General features: G+C 42.4%; 4 protein-coding genes across 4 annotated transcripts; 1 reads left to right on the top strand and 3 right to left on the bottom strand.

Annotated features, from left to right (window-relative positions):
* Window positions 1-1172: 1172 nt before the first annotated feature.
* On the bottom strand, window positions 1173-3039 carry EAE97_010325 (uncharacterized protein; the record flags this gene model as incomplete). Its single annotated transcript, XM_038880840.1, has 3 exons — window positions 1173-1808; window positions 1858-2324; window positions 2379-3039. The coding sequence occupies 3 exons, from the start codon at window positions 3037-3039 to the stop codon at window positions 1173-1175; spliced, it is 1764 nt and encodes a 587-aa protein (XP_038728234.1).
* A 4380-nt stretch (window positions 3040-7419) lies between these two features.
* Window positions 7420-9806, bottom strand: EAE97_010324 (uncharacterized protein; the record flags this gene model as incomplete). Its single annotated transcript, XM_038880839.1, has 7 exons — window positions 7420-7732; window positions 7795-7964; window positions 8035-8057; window positions 8110-8429; window positions 8539-9162; window positions 9215-9672; window positions 9732-9806. 7 exons carry the CDS (start codon window positions 9804-9806, stop codon window positions 7420-7422), a joined length of 1983 nt encoding a protein of 660 aa, XP_038728233.1.
* A 1255-nt stretch (window positions 9807-11061) lies between these two features.
* On the top strand, window positions 11062-13793 carry EAE97_010323 (uncharacterized protein; the record flags this gene model as incomplete). Its single annotated transcript, XM_038880838.1, has 6 exons — window positions 11062-11567; window positions 11616-12548; window positions 12596-12918; window positions 12976-13179; window positions 13241-13492; window positions 13672-13793. The coding sequence occupies 6 exons, from the start codon at window positions 11062-11064 to the stop codon at window positions 13791-13793; spliced, it is 2340 nt and encodes a 779-aa protein (XP_038728232.1).
* Window positions 13794-15613: 1820 nt separating this feature from the next.
* Window positions 15614-16549, bottom strand: EAE97_010322 (uncharacterized protein; the record flags this gene model as incomplete). The annotated part of the gene is made up of 1 exon (XM_038880837.1): window positions 15614-16549. The coding sequence occupies one exon, from the start codon at window positions 16547-16549 to the stop codon at window positions 15614-15616; it is 936 nt and encodes a 311-aa protein (XP_038728231.1).
* Between the last annotated feature and the right edge of the window lie 860 nt (window positions 16550-17409).

The raw sequence follows: 17409 nt of genomic DNA, 5'->3' as shown, positions 1-17409 counted from the left end.
AATACCACCATTACCATTATCAATACCAACCTAAACACTAATACCAAGAAACCCACCAAAATATGACTTTTCCCTCTCTCCCTCTCTCCCTCTCTCCCTCTCTCCCTCTCTCCCTCTCCCTCTCCCTCTCTCCCTCCCCCACCCCTTTCCTCCCCTCCTCGCTCTTCCACAAATCCAATCCAATCCAATCCAATCCAATCCAATCCTCTACATATCAAACACCACATCAAGCACCACATCAAACACCACTCGAAAACTCAAATCTAAACTTTACTTTACCCCATCGACCTACCTATCTACCTGCATTCATTTCATCCCTGTAGCCTCCAGAGTAAACTATCAATCATACTTCCTCTTCTGTCACAGCACAGCACACAACACACATCTCAAACTTCAAACTTCAAGTCTCAATCCACACATTTCAATTTCCCCACATATACATCACAAACACATATCAAAACATCTCATTTCATTTTCATCTTCATTTTAATTATTCATTCCATTCCATTCCATTACAAAGCAAAAGTTAGGTAAGTAGGTAGGTAGGTAGGTAGGTAGGTAGGTATGTAGTTACGTACGTACTTAAATGAGATCAGGCCTTCCCTTGCCCTACTCAATTAAGTTCAAGATAAAAAAAAAGAAAAAGAAAACCACGCGCAAAAAAGAACAGATCAAAGTAAAAGTCAAGATAAAAAAGGAAAAAACCAACTAAAGAAGTCTCTCGAGCTATCATAATAAATACAGAGTATTGATCCCACCCCCCCAGAAAGTTTTTGGATGAAGAAACGCGGGTAGACTTTTATCTGAAGCCATATGAAAATGAAAAACTTATAGTAGAAACCAATCTCTCTGTAAGCATGATGGTCTTTCGTCTTGTCTCTTGCATTTATATCCTCTTCCCTTTCGGTCATTCTCATGTGCAAAAATAAAACTCCTCAAAATACCACTCATTCTTGAATGCAAGACCTCCATTATGGCATTTATGACCTTTGCCTCGCAGAAGCAATGCCGCGCCCGAAATATCACCATTCACCCCATCGCTCGCTTCTTCAACTGCCAAATATTAAGGATCAATGATTAAAGAGACATGAATTGAAAAGTAAAGTATCGGTTGTGTCGTGTCGGTACCATCATTAAAAGGCAGGCCCTGATTTTTGAAAGGAGTTCACCCCTTAACGGAGTGAAAACCCCTTCCTCTTGCCTTCCTTTTCTATTGGTCTTCCACTTTCGACTCTGGATTTCTTCTCTTCTAATTCTTGACGTTGACGCTCGAGTTGTTCCTTCATCTCGCGATGTCGTGCGTACAACTCTTCCTCGCTTTGCTTCAGCTTGCTCTCCTTCTCTGCGACCTTTTGTTGGAAAACCATCTTCATCTCGGCCTCCATCTTGGCAAGCTTTTGCTCGTGCAATTGACGCTCCTCTTCTTGCTTGACAGCTGGGTTGACCTCCTTGAAAACATTTGGATCTTGAGTAACGCCCATAGCAGTAAGCTTCTCCGATCTGTAGTTCTCGTACAAAGCATTGTTGGTGTGTTCCTTGAGCTCCTCCATGTGGGTTCGGATAAGCATTTGTCTGAGCTTGACGAAATCGCAGTGCTCCTCATTGTCAACTTCAATGGTACCCCATGGGTATTTACGTCCACGAACTTTACGTCCCTCGCTGTTTGTAATCTCGGAATTGGCACCAACCACTGCGAAAGGTACCTTGTCCATAATCTCCTTGTTCTCAGCAATTGTCTCCTCGTCATCTTTTTCGTAATGTGGACCCTCGAAGATTTGGATATCGTGGTGCTTGATGTCAGCAAGAATCTAGAGCATGGTTAGCGTGAGCTTTAAAATGTGCAATTGGAACCCTTACTCTGAACTTGAAGGCGGCAATTTCTTCATCAGTCAATGTATCAGCCTTGGCAATGACTGGGATCAAGTTGACCTTGGTATGGAGTCTACGCATAACTTCAATGTCCAATGGCTTCAATGCATGACCAGTTGGTTGAATGAAGTATACACAAGCATGAACACGGTTATCAACAATGTTCATTCTGTTGACCTTGTTCTCAGCATCCAAATAAGCATCGAAACGTTGTTCAATGTTATCGACAATTGGTCGCCAAGACTCATCATTGTTGACGAAATCACCGAAACCTGGGGTATCAACGACAGTCAAACGTAAACGAACACCATTCTCCTCAATATCAGCGCTAATGGATTGGATAGAAACGGTTTTTGGGATAATATCGAGGGAAGGTCCTTTGCGCTCTCTTGGTGGATATAAGGAAGTGTTGAAAAGAGTGTTGACCAAAGTCGACTTTCCGAGTCCAGATTCACCTGTTCAGGAATTAGCATATAACAAAAATTAGTTCAGAGAAGCTGCACACGTACCAACAACCATGACATTGAAATTGAAACCCTTTCTGACACTCTTGCGGTGCCATTGATTTGGTAAATTTGCAAATCCAACATATCCAGTCAACTTTCTTCGAACAATGTTCTTCATGTCGCTTGCTTGTTGAGCGGCGATCTTTGGATCTGTTGAGCTGACGGTCATTGGAATTTCTAATGGGGATGATGGTGCTCCGTTTGGAATTGGTGAAGACCGGGTAGGGGCCATTGGGGCTCCGTTAGTAGCTGTATAGAGAGGTAAAATGTCAGCCCAGTCATTTGAAGTAGTGCTATAATTTTTAGAAGCCTGTTGCAGCTTCTCTACGACCCATAACTCCATTGACTCATGGTGGTCCATAGAAATTTGTTCCAAGCTCGGAGCTTCTTCAACATCCAGCATGCTTCTAAATTGAGCGCAAATACGTTCTGCTCCTCGCTGATGGCGATGCAAGCTTCCAGGGTATTGACGCTGTTCGATACTATCTAACGATTGCTTAGGCATTGAGGTGCCCTTCGACAGGCTCTCAGATCGAATTACAGACCATTCCTTATCTTCAGTTTGGGATCCAGGGGGTGGACCAGAAGATTTCTTGGAGATGATAAGATTCCAGTGACCACTTGTATTTGACTTCATGGCTGGCATATCTTGATGATGAAACATCTTGTGGCAGGTTACAGATGGCTTCTCAACTCGCTGAATTGGATTTCGAAATGTGCGAATCTATCAGACTCGAGATTTGAAGCTCTGGAGTTGCAACAGTCATATGTTCGGAATGATTTTGTCGGGATGACAGATGGTGAAGTGCGAATTCGAAGAATTGAGAACCACGCAATTGTCGATGGAGTTGTTGACAATCTGACGATGCCATTTCCTCCCATAGTATTGACTGCCTCGAAAATGAAATAAATTGCTTACCCATTGTTATGATTGATGTAGAAGGATCGAAGGTGGTTGTTTTCGTGGAGAAAGAAGGTGGGAGGTTGTAAACTCTGTTGGCACGACAAGATGGGAGAAATCAGCTTCTATGAACCAAAAGATGGTCGCAGACAAAGTAGTTGAGATGGAAGAGATCAAAGACAATGGACCAGTCTCGGAGAAGCCAAAAGGGAACTTTTGAAGGTATTGTGCAAGATCGAGGGATTGATTCGATGGGATGATGTCCAAATCATGCAGGAATACGAATAATAGCACGTACCAGATATTAAATTCTTTGATCCTCAACAAGTATTGGTTCGCGTGGTGTTTTATTGCGGATCAAGATGTGAATAGGTAAAATTGACCAAGTAATTGTGTTTACTCAGGATGTGTTGAAAGGTTACGATAACGACGAGGAAGGTAAATAGAAGATTGAAGAAAATAGAAGAAAAAGTTGGGAGTCTAAACGATTGTGTAGTGAATGTGTAATGTAGATGTGTATGTGTATGGGAAAGAAGGCGAAAAAAAGTTGTGTGTAGGTTTAATAAGGTTGGTAAGGTTGTCAAGGTCGCACTGGTAAATGGTACTACACTACTACGAGGTCACTAGTACGGTAGGTACAGGAGGTGTAGTATTCTTAATGATTGCTTGTGGTTGGCGTTTGAATGCTGGCTTTAGGTCTGGTGTCTGGTATCTGGGTGGCTGTCTGGCTGTCTGGCTGTCTGGCCGTTGATGACTGGCTTATCCTTTTTTTATTATTAATTTTCTATTGCTTGCTCGACAGGTCCAACCAAGTCTTGCTTTGCTGGACTGGCTCGACTTGGTGTTCCCACTTGATTGCAAAAGGGGTTGATTTTGGGAGCGCTGGGGTTTTTTGGGCTTGGGATTAATCGACAGGGTATAATTACTTGGGGAAAAGGGTCAAGGCCAAAAAAGCTTTATTATTAAGATTAACACGCGCTTCTTCTGGGGAGGGGGGTATGGCTAAGGGGGGTAAGGGGAAACTTGTCATTTAACGTGTATATTATGATATTGGGAAATGATGAGTTGATTGAGTGTACCTAGGTAGGTATTGTATCTGGGTGCATAAAATCATGTATGGTTGGTTTTACGTGCTTAGGTATCAGTAGATATATTTACAGTAGATATACGGTGATATTTATATTTATTGAATCTAGGTGGGTGTTTGCAGTCTAGATGAACCTTGGAATGATAGACACAGACCTAGATAGGCACGTACATATATACAGCAAGCAGTGAATAAGTCGTGAGTGGTGATTGATGAGTGATTAGTGGGTGGGGAGAAGGAGTGAAATGAACTTATAATATACGCCGTCTATAATAGACCATAAGAAAGAGGTTTAAAAGATTCTATCACACCCATTGAAAGCCTTGGAGTGAATATGTTGGGAGTTGTGGACTGCAAACCATAAATGGGAAGTGGGAGGTGACTCAGGGGGAAAATGAAGATATACACATGAGAAAAGACGACGAGTATTCTATCCAGTTGTATCATCAACGCCATATACATTGATACTCAGTACCTCTCTACAACGGTCCCGGTACTGCTACTCTATCCTCCCTGTCGAGTACATACCTCAATCATCTCTCATCACATCAATCCGATATGTTGGAAGTAGCTATCTACGATCGAGTGCTCACTGTCCAATGCCAGTATCTCAGTGTTCGTGAGTAGCTCCCAACATGTATCAGATTTGGTGATCCTCCAATGATCTTTCAATCATAGAACAATAGACGGACCGGCTTCATTGAATGAGATTCTTCGTCAGTTGAATCAGTACCAGCTAATTATATCCTACTTCTACTGCTGCTGCTAGACCAATAATGAGTAATAACAAGTCACAAGTACTTCATGTTGTGTATCGTGTATTGATTTGGTACAATGTACTCCTATTTTGGGTCTTGATACCTCAACATTAACGAATCTGCAATTGACCTACCTCGTATCTACCTAGTACTCAACAATTGCTTCTTCTTCCCTTTTCCGATCTCTTCCTATAGCTGGGTATATTATCTCCTCCCTCGCTTCTCAAAGGACCCCTTCTTTTTCCATCTCTCCTCCTCCTCCTCCTCCTCCTCCTCCTCCTCCATCATAATCATCAATATGCGTTTGTCTCCCCACGAATTATCATTTCACTAAGCTCCCTCAAGCTTCCTCATTTGTGCTCTGTGCAACCCCCCAATGTAACCAAAATTCTCCACTGCCGGTGCAGGATTTCTTGGGTCTAGTATCTACACGTGACCATCGGTCCCTGACTATCTTAGATATCCGTCTTGTCCTGATTCGGTAACCACTAATCCTCATTAAACAAGGTGTCTCACTTTAGTCGATTTCCTAGTGCCGTTCCTCTCAGCATCACTATCACTATCAATTTTTGTGTTTCCTCAATTGGTTCAACAACAAACAAAAAGTGGAATTATTCAAAAGCTCTTTGGAGAAGCTTCATGATAGCGGCATCTGTAAGTATCCAAAAATATCTATCAGGTGGAGAAGATGTGAAGCGAATTGAAAAGGAGGTTACACTCAAGCAGACGACGAGGTATATTTACAAGATTTGCCCTCATTTCAAACCTCTATCAATAGTTACTGACGTGTTTCGCCTTTCAATGTAGATCGCAATCCCCCCAAACATAACTTCCGAATTGCATGGTTAGACATACAAGGACAGGCACAAACGGAAGATAAACGTCTTTTCGGTGCATTATTGGAACTTTACGAAGAGATTCATTCATCATTTGTTTCCCTTTGAGAGAGAAGTCGTTGATGTAAGGCGTGTTTATACTTTCCCTTGAAACTTTCAGTGTCAAAATACATTCCAACAACATCGGGATGTTCTTTTGAAACAGCCTGTCATCCGAACTTTAATTGGTTGGTGGAATCTGTGCTCACCATACCAAAATTGGTTAAGGCTAAGCCTCCATGAAGGGGTAAAATGGTCAAGTTGACTCTGTGGATTAGATTTTGCAACTTCATATTTGGCATTGAACGATTTATTTTTATCTTTTTGTTGTCAACTTTTACAAGAAGTATGACCTAAGAGGTCTGCGGGCCCTAGAAATTCTCTTCTTACACCACTTCATCAGCGCACAACCTCGATTATTCTCTCTCCCGGAATCATCGTGTTTCGTTGTACTAAGTTGAGCTACTTTATTTGTTGCCCAAGCGGTAATCATGAGACTCATTGACTCGCATGAAAATTGATGCATGCCTGATACTGTTGAAATAGTCACCCAAGCTGTCAAAGGGTGCCAATGAATTCTCTGGCAGACCTTTGCTTGTCATGTCTCTTATGTGGATGTTAGATTTTGCCTTGCCCGCTCGTCATCCTAAATTTGATCATTTTCAAAGAATCATGACGACTAGGCGAGCATCTCATTTAGAAATCAAAAAATAAAATTCTCATTACATGACTTTCTTCCCTTGATCACTCCCTCCACATGGGTGCCGGGGCTGAAGATTACTCAACACATGTGCTCCGAAATTACTCATCCGTCTTTTCAATGGTGTCATTCACATATTCCTGCAGTGAAATCCAATCGCATAACTGCTGAAGGATATCAATCACTCTTTTGGCATATTCCATCAACCATTCCCCGTGAAAAATCATTTGATATATCGCCCATACAGATGGTATCCCGACCCTAAACTGGAGATGAAAATAAAGCGCTTCTAGTTTATAGATTATGTGATGCTGATTCACATTCGCCGACCTGGTCACCAATGCAAATACCTATCATCGTGGCAGTATCCATCACTACTAAATCTGAAATGCCATCTCTCGCCCCAAGGCATATGACTTCGAAGTTCCACATCTCAATTACCTTCTTCGTCTCTGGTACCCTTTGTCTTCCTTGCAAAAATCACAAAAAGCATGTTCTATCTGTATTCGATCCGATTATAACTACCATAATTGACTGACTCGGATGCATCGAGAATAGAGTACCGCCAGAAACTTTATCAAGGATAATTTTGAATAAACTTCTCGCGTTGCGTGCATTGTCTTATCATGCTACCTAGTCATTACGAACTCTAGCCCAAATATCCCTCATTTAAAACCTTTCTACTCTCACATCTCACCTATCACAATTCAATCCCACGCAATCTCAATCAACATCTCCTTCCGTTCCTCCATTAGTATTATCATTCACCATCATTCTTTTCTCCTCCTTCATCTCTCTCAATTCCTTCCTCCTCTCTCCCTCATCTTTATCAATCAGACCTACGATTCCGTCCCAGCTCCTTGAACTCCATCTCCAGACCCCGGCAATGTTTCTAGCTGCCCACGTTTTGGAAAATCCATTAGCCGGTCTGCCAACTTCCCATTCTTCAAGCGTTTTCACGCCATCTGAGCCGATCTCGGGTGTGGGGATGTAGAAGATCGTGATCAAGAGACCGAGGAGCATGAATATTGAGAAGCTGTAAAGAATCATCAGCTCATGACGATGTGAGACCGGTAGAGGGAAGATCGGGAGACTGACATCAAAAGGGAATATGGTAGCCAAAGTTGAATATGATTGTAGTCAATATGTTGGCCATAGTTTACGTAGGCAAGAAATAATTGCGCGAGGACAGATCCTAATTTTCCGAAAGCTGCGGATATGCCATGGGATAGTGCACGATATCGAGTGGGGAATAGTTCTGCTGGAATCTGTACTAGTCATTAGAGAATTGGCTGCATTCAGAGAAGGATGAATCAAGGGAGTCGAAGCCACACTAACCATATAAGTGGTAGTGTTCGGACCTGTATTCTAGTTAGTGCATATTTCGCCATGGATGAGATTGGGATAATTTACCGAAGTTGAAGAATATTTGACACAGGATATACAAAACGATGGTAGCAGCCGAGCCGCCAATATTATACAAATGATTAAATGATCCCCCGATTATGATGAATAAAATGAAGAGAAAGAAGAAACCGACCATCTGAATATTCCGTCGTCCAATTTTGTCGATAGCCACGAAGGTGATAGCACAACCCGCAATTGCACCGATAGAAACAACCACAAGACTTTGCCATACATCGTCGATGAGAATAGGGTAGATGTGTTGTGGTGGAGTTCCTATGCCGTGCCAGATGGTGGAGATTATATGTGGACTATTCATTCCAAGTCCGCTGCAAATCGATCAATTAGAGATGTAGCAAGATAGTTCTATTTTGGAAAAATGACCGCGATCTTGTCGCGAGTTTTGAACCAAGATTTTTTTTTTGCAAGAAGACTTACTAGAAAGGTAAATCTACACAAAACCAACACATAGAGGTAGCGATGAGTGTCCTCAAGTTCCCTTTATACCAAAAGTATTCTTTGAAATCTTCCCATGAAGGCACTGGGGGAGGTTTGTTGTCGTTGGCGGTTGTCAATATTTGATCTTCCAAATGAATCTCGTCTAACGTCTCTTCGTTACTTCTTCGTGATTCAGATGAGCTTATTCGCCCTTTACCATTTGTAGTTGATCTACGGAGCCCAGGTTGCGGCTGTATCTCGATCGAAGTCGTAGAGGCAACTGCTGAATCAATCTCCGATGGAAGATATCTGCTTAGCTCTGATGCTGCCTTTCTACTGTCTCTACCCACATCAGCTGTATATCTTGGTGATTCTATAATTGTAAGTCGGAACCAAAGAGCGATGACTGCTGGAATCACTCCCACACCGATGATCCATCGCCATATAGAATCCATAGTTTTGAGACATTCGCCAGTACAGTTCTCCGGCGTAGCATCTGCCGGGATTCCAGTCCTCTGACTGGCCGCTGCAATTAAAGACACTAAAGTCGCGGCCAGTTGACCCAGAGGCTGACACATAAAGACTGCCGTCATCATTCTCCCTCTGAGTTTGTGCGGGGCGAATCTACGATAATAGTTAGCGAAGCGAGGTAATACTACGGAAAGAATATTAATACTCTGCAGTAATCACACTACTAAGTGGATAATCTGATCCGATACCAATTCCTAAGACAAAACGCCATACCAACAGCCATACAATGATGGACATTGAGCCTTCGATACCACTAGATGACATAACCACACCTAATGTTGCAAAGATGGTGATCATCAGCTCCAATCCATACATCTTCCGTCTTCCATATAAATCAGCACTAAGACCGAACCCTATTTGACCGATGATAGATCCACCCAACGTGACAACACTGAGAGCAATCTCGTAATTGTGAGGCATGACTCCCTTGTTGACAGGATCTCCATAGTAAATAATTCCCAGCATCGGAATTACCATGTTAATTGCGAATATCGAGTATGCATCTGTAAAAAACCCCACTCCGGCAACAACCACCACCCAGAAGCTTTCTGAAAAATCAGATTCTTCGAGACGTTCGAAGATATACTTTCTACGGTCTGATTCCTAGCGAAACAATTAGCTGTTGGAAAGGAGAGATACTAAAATAATAAGGCGGAATTCACATCGATGTGATCAAAGTCATCATCTGCGTACGGGTTCAGAAATAACTTTAACCATCTTAAACCCCAAGGCGGCATTGTTTAGTGTATGAGAAGCTTGGTGGTCGTCCGTCTTTAATTGATTCAAGAAGTCTGACTATTGCAGTCTCTCCAAAGTTTTGAAGTTTGAACGAATTGTTGAAAACAGAATTTTACAACAATACATGCTTCATGAACGGCATGATGGAGTATGAAATAGTGAGAGAGGCAAGATTGAAATGAGGTATGCTTGTAAAGACGAGGCTGTATATGAGGCATCTCTACCAGGCACATACATATAAGCATACACACATAGCCTACCTGTGACTTGGGCGTATATCTGTAGCTGTCGCTGGAACAGAGAGCTGCGGTAATGTGCCAAGGTGTGAATGGCGTTCAATATCGAAAACTCTCGCAAAGCATGCCTCGAACAAGTGAAATGGTCATAAGGATGGATGATACGAGATAATATCAAACGGAAAAGCTATCAATAAGAATGTGACATCTCATCTTGGACTCATCGCCCCACGGTGCTGAGAGGCGAGACAATCCATGAGCGAATTTTATGGACCAAGACAAGTTTTTGGCCTGTTCCTTCGTTGTATTCAAGAATATTATATTCATTCTGGTCGTATCAAAGTACGATTGCAGGAGACGTTGCGAGATTTATTGAATATCAAGGATTACCTAGAGAGGTATGTGAAGTTGAGGTAGATGTCGCCAAGTGAGAAAATCGAGGGAGATGAGCAGGGGCCACATTTGCAAGGAGTCCCACGTGGGTTCATTGATTCGTTTCTAACGACCACCACCACACAGCTTGCTTCCTTCAGCAGTTCCCCATTACCACTTTACCATCACTTTACAACCCCCAATTATCTGGAAAGAGTCACAGATCAATATTGCTGCTCCACAAGCCATGGCAACAGGGCTGAGTATCAATCGTGGAAATGCAGGAGAATGTCCAAACTTCATCTTGCTTTTGTCTTGTTCCTCCATCTGGGCGTAGATTGATTCGGACAACATCATCCCGTCTCACACAAGCTTGCATCATTCTATCAAATCGCCTTGTCAATTGATATGCCATGGATCAAGGTATGGTGAAGACGTTTAAATCACACACCACTTCTTAAACTACCCTCAGGTTACTGTCATGGCTTTTTCTGGGGACTCCAGAAAAGTTGTTGTAACTTTCATTAATTCTAACGGTTTATCATCTCAACTGATTTTCGCTTGTCTTTGAAAAATTTCATTCTTCTTCCTTTGATATCGCTAGCATATTGAGCGTTGGACGATCAAGTGTATCAGGAATTAAATAATGAGTGGGTTTGGATGGTCGGCAGGCGACATCGTCGCTGGCCTAAAACTGGTGTGGGATGTATGGAAAGCCGTCTCTGATGGACCCATGAGTGCCAAAGCTGAAGCAAAGCAATTCTTTGAAGATTTTGATCAGATTATTCAATGCTTAGATGATTGGGAACACCGAGATGGAAGTTTAGCAGAAGGTTCTAGTTTGGCAGCTGCTCCGTCACAACTCCAACAGCAGTGTGTCAAGTTTCTTTCGAGACATATGCAATTGATAAGAACCGCCAATCCTCAGACTGCGATCACAAAGCAAGGAGTACCCATGTGGTTAAGGAAAGTTGCCTTCTCAGGAGACCAAATCAAAACTCTGTATTTGCAAATTTCTTGGCCCTTCGAAAGAGATCAAGTTTTGCAACTTCGAACCAAGATGGAGTTATACCTCAGTCTAGCTACTTACAAAATATCTGCTTTAAACCACTCAGTAGCTCAAGACACAAACAACATAGTGCGAGAGATAAGGTTCATCGCATTATCAAACAATACTGCCAGAAACTAATTATCCTATAGCACTTCCCATCAAGAATTACTTTCGTCCAATTTGAAGCTGGTCTCATCTCATCTTGAACTAGTATCACTTATTACTCAAAACTTGAAAAGAGTAACACACCCTCTCGAGTCGAATCCTGAGATGAATCAAATTGATTATCCTATGCTTCGCCAACTCGAACAAGCATTAGCCCCCCCACAACCACTTAGAGCAGTCGAAGCTCTCCACGACACACAGCATCCTTGGCAGGATCAACACGACGAAGACCCACCAAACTCGATCACGCGATCAACCATATCTGGTCAACACAGCTTACAAGATGATGGGATTGAGAAACGCTACGTTCTCTCACAGAGATTGGAGAATTTGGCAATGAGGCGTGTCGAATCCATCAATTACATGTCTACTTCACGCCTAAGAGGGACAGAAAGACCAGTCGATCCGCTCATCTCACGATTACAAGATATGAGGGGACAAATATTTGATGCAGTAGGAATAAAGCCTCTGGAGTCGAATATAACAGCTCACAGAGATCCCTCATCATCAAGATCCGCACCTGAGAACGCATTGTTGTACGAGCTTGAGGCATGGAACCAACTAGAAACCCGAATTCAACGTGAAATATTGCACCCTGCTCGTATCAGTTCTCGAGTCACATTGCATAGTACGGAATCAACTGGAGAAGAATTTCCATTTTCACAGGCATCACCTCGAAGTAGTGGGGGCTCATTCCATCAAATCACTGGGTCTTCTTCCACTACTGGCAGTCCTTTGGGTACATCCCCAAACAGTCATTTTCTTGGCATTCCTCAAAGCAATCCCACCAATACCTACGGGTATTCCCCATTCCCGCATGACTCTGATGGCTCATCGAGACACAACAGAGCTCTATCTAACACTTCAATTTCACCGAGTCCCTCGGTATGTATTGATCCATCGATCGCAGTGTATTTGTAAGTTCCAATGCCATCCCGATAATCAACGACTGAATTTCTATCAGGTCATATCCCAAACATGCGGTCAATGGATTCATACAATCTATCGTTCGATCAGACAATGGGGAAGTCATTATCATAAATACCATTAGTCAGGACGGTTGCACTGAATTTTGTCATTCAGTCGATCCTGCTACACCTTCAACATCACAAACCTCTATGATACCCTTCATTGACAACCGCCACGCTGATACAGATAAAACTCATAGATACCGTGTCAATATGCAAGGCTCTCACCGGCTCAAAGTCACCAAGTCCGATGAACTTCAAGGACAGAAGATTCTGCGTCACAGTTGCTCACCAAATTACACATTTCACAATGAAAAAGGTAGATTTTTATTACACTGAATAAGATACACAAATTCTTTACTAAATTCGATCCCAGATTTCCTGGAATTTCACCGCCTCATTCTCCTTAAAGAAGTTAAGCATTACTTTGATGTTCAATGGATCAAGTCTTTGAAAGATAAAGAATCCCAATGCCGTTTATCAACAATTCAAATTATTCGTGACGCCATGTCCCGTACTCGCTACATCCTTTACTTCCGCAAATCTTCGGATCGTAAGTCGGCTTTTGAGGAGTGGCCTGGTAAGTATACTATCTCCACATGTTTCTTCATCTCTGAATATATTCTAAAATTAGCGTTCAGTGTCAATATTCAAAGAACCGAGGAAACCAAAGACAAAATCCATAACGCTAGAGAGCCTTGATGATAGGCCTCTACATGAAGCTCGCAAAAAGTTGACGAGGATTTCAAGAAACAATACTCAAGGTAGTATTACTACAATCGGCTCGCAGGAATCCACGAATGGGGCGTACGAGAGACTTCAAGATCGATCCACAATTATCTCTGGGAGGAGTAATATAAAGGGGTTGATCATCAAATTCTGTGATACTAAAGGTTTGTGTTTTCTATAACCATCATGATTCACTGCACCTTTCCCCAAAATAGCATGTCGCAAATTTACCAAGCTTCGGATTGGCCCTCGGGCTTGTTTGTTCTTGATGCTGAACCATACACTCACATTCATAATCTTACTCAGTCTATTATCTTTTTAAGCTAACATCTTCCTCAACCAGACTGCCACACTTTCTGGCAAGAATTCACAACCAAAGAATCAATCTTCGATAGCATATCAACTGGCACAACGGAACTTGGGATTGGTGATCCGAGACATAGCTTCGCGGAGTTGGCTTCTTGAACTGAGTTTACTGGATCAAAGTGGTTGAGAAACACGACAGAGATAGAGATGCAAAAGAGTATATTGCCATTCGCGTTTAAAGATTGGATCGAAAAAGAAGGGGAGGTACTGAGAAGAAGGACTATTAATTGGATGTGTATGTATCGTGCGGCGTGTATTTGAATGTATAGGATACGATGATACGATGATACAATGATGTACTTATGATAATGTTTTGATTCCGGAAGGGAAGACAGGAACCCCGGGGCGCAGTTCTGGAAGGCTGTAAGAGGGTATTGTGGGGATACTTACGATGGCTTTGGTGTTTGGAGTTTGATAATATGGCTTAAGCTCTTGGCGCAATGAGATGCTTTTGTATTTATATACATGTACTTGATGATGAAAATTAAGGAATGGGTGAGAATTGTAATTGGGAATTAGGAGTTGTGAAGTCACCGCAAAAGTATCGCAGGCCAGACATGTCCCTTTCGCTACAAGGGACGTCCATTACCGGGATAATCTCGAAAAGAGCGAATGCAAAATCTCTTGCCTTGCAATTCTACAATCAACCCAACAATAGTCTCCTCCAATGGTCAAATGTCAAAGATAATGTCAATGGCACTCTGGGAACGCACGGTATGAACACTTGTTTGAAAAACGACAAAAATTAAAACTATGGAAATCGTTCTTGATATCCAGCGTAGTGAGCGACGTGAAAAGGAAATCTATCCGTTCGACAGACTTTCTAATCGCGAGGATGATAATACTGATATAGCCATAACAGCACCGAGATTCTCAGCAGTGTAGAATTCATGGTTCTACTGTGAAGAGGCTTGTTAGGATATTCCAGATAGACTGGATGTCTGCCTGGGTATGATTTTCTGAAGCAAGAGGGGGTGTTTCTCCGATAGCAATAGCGTTTTGATACTGTACTATGTATAATTACAGTATATGAGCGGGTGTACGAGCAAAGAAATGGCTTCTCCAGAGCGGTTGCCAAGAATAGTTGCATAGTATCTTAGAGGATTGGCGTTGGAGTATAAGATTACTTGCGTTATCAAGTAAATTTCGTAGAGCGTGGTAAGAGTTTCCTTATAGTTTCCTAGTTGGCATGTTTGATGACTGAGAGAAGAACCTTACTTGGAAGTATGCGAAGAGGTTTGCTTATTTGAGAGACCATTATGAGGGCTGAGAGCGCTTGCTGTGTGGAAAGTAAGATTGGCTGTATCAAAATGGGGATTAAAGCCATGAAATTATGAATCTGATGTTCAACGATACCGGTGGGAGGATGCGGGGTTAGGATTTACGAGAGATTTTCGTTTGCATATACACTTGAAGCATTAGGGCGCTGAAGCGATATGTGCAATGAGATTGAGAGTACTCTGGAGCTGGAAAAGGTATATTGATGGCACACGAGCCTATCATATTACCCAATAAATACTGCTATTCTGCACCTTAATACTTGGGAACTGCGCATAGATCAGTCAGGATATCACGTACTTCAACGTCAATTGCAGAAGTTGTCAGATCAAGGTCATGAGAGGTTGATCGAAGTGTTTTTATTCGTTTCGCTGCACTGGAAGTTCGTGTATGCTCAAGCTAAATTTCTCAATCTGGTAAGTTACTATGGTAGCAACCTTGCTCACTGAAATTTCCTCGCTTTCATCCCAATATTATACGCAGTATCTCAAATTATCTCTCTCCCGTGACGTGAGTACAAGTTTCCGAGCGTAGTGATCATGATAAATCCTCCAAATATCTGAGGTTTCTAAAGAACGTTTCCGACCTCTTCCTAGACTACCCTTTTGAAGACACCACTTGCATCTCAACTACTGCAACCATTATTCCGATTCTGTAAGACGGGGTTGACGTGAAGGGAGTGACAACGAGTCTGGGAACCTCCATCCATATCGGACCAGAATCTCAAACTTTGGACTCGCGAATTTCGTTTCAAGATCATCTTGGAGAGTTTCAATTTCCATGTCGTCATCATAATACTCAATAGACTCGCGATAATCGAAGTGGATCATTTCGACTGGTTCTGGGAATAGATCATAGACCTCTTGAGGCTGAAAGAGTGTCAAGCCAGCAAGCTCATCCTGCTGGGGAAATACTCCACCTTCTTTTAAAAACTCTTCATCCCAGATAATATCGTCATGCACAAATATGAGCTCCTTCAATTTTTTCATGCATCGCACTACGGAGCAAAGCTGTTCCAGAGTTTCGGCGTCAATTCTGCGGAGATTTTGGTCCAGATCCACGACAAGGTGACAACACCTTTTGAAAAAGTCGGTTTGAAGGTCGAAAATTGTCAGTGGAAATTCGAACACGGGGGCTGAAGACCAGCAATAGTCCGGATCAATGGATTGACGTGACCACCGAATGTATTGATCTATAGCCAAGAATTGGATCTTTTCAGCCTCCTGCAGACTAATCATTACCAGGAAGCATCTCAAGTGATCTTGAAGTTTCCAATCCAGATATAGGGTGTCAATCTTGGCGTTGAATCGGATTCGCGCAGCAATTAGTGCCCCACCAAAGTATTTGGGGTACAAACGTAGGACAGCTCTCTCCGAGTCTTTACAGACTGTCAACACAACCGGTAGCGGAGCAGTGGAATAAAATCCATCGTATATGCTTTTTTTGGGTCTAACTTCGACAATACGCGGCTCGAGAGTCAATCTCCAGATTTCGTCTCTAATCTCAACTGGTAGGTATGAAAATAATGTGAAGCGACGTCTTGCCATGATGTACTCCCATGGTGTAAGGTTTCTCATGCTGTAGGCTGTTGAAGGAAAGACGAGAGCCTTGTGAAAGTGTTTATGAGAGAAATACAATGGGGTTCTTTTCTGGCAGAAGGTCAGTTATTAACTATCATTAGCTTGAGCTGGGGTATGACCTTCCTTGTAAACTCGTAAGACTCAAGAATAATACTATTCGCGGTAATTCAGAGTCGGCATCTCACGATCACGTATGACGATTGTAATTAACGCAGAGAGTTGGGGGGAGGATTGAGATGAGAGTTCTTCTCATTTTCGCGGCAAGATGTCTTTGCGAGAGATTATTTCCAACGGAACAGCGAGATATGGAGACAAAAAAACATAACTGTATGATTGGTGGAAGTCATATCTTAGTCAGAGAAGTGACAATTCTGCCGAAGACGGTGTGACGCCAACCCTGCACAACGCAACATCATCTCATCAAATTGATCGAGCATCGCTTCGAGTGGTCTAAACAACACAACACTACAATGTCTCTGTAGTACCATATTAAATAATTTTTAACTAGTCCCAGTACCCCTTAACCTCAAGTCTTTTCGATTTGAACAACAAAACACGTCCTCGCTAGCAATTGCAGTGTGACGGATTGCAACTTGCCCCGCATTCTAACTCTATTCACTGTCCCAAATTTAAATATCTAAATCCGCTCCGGGATCAATGAACTTCATCGAATGCTCTCACTTGAAAGGTTGCTAGAACCGCCCATACTTCCAAGCCTGATACCGCTGGGCTCAGGATCAGTTTTCACATCTTGTTACGGAGATGGTTGTGAGCATACATATAGATACTGTTGCAGACCAAGATACCCGAGAGCTAGCAATGAGTGTTAGGAAATTGAAAGACGTTTACAAAACTAT

Source organism: Botrytis byssoidea (genome assembly GCF_014898295.1).
Source record: "Botrytis byssoidea strain MUCL 94 chromosome Unknown BBYS_027, whole genome shotgun sequence".
NCBI lineage: Eukaryota > Fungi > Ascomycota > Leotiomycetes > Helotiales > Sclerotiniaceae > Botrytis > Botrytis byssoidea.
This window is presented reverse-complemented; position numbering and strand designations above follow the sequence as displayed.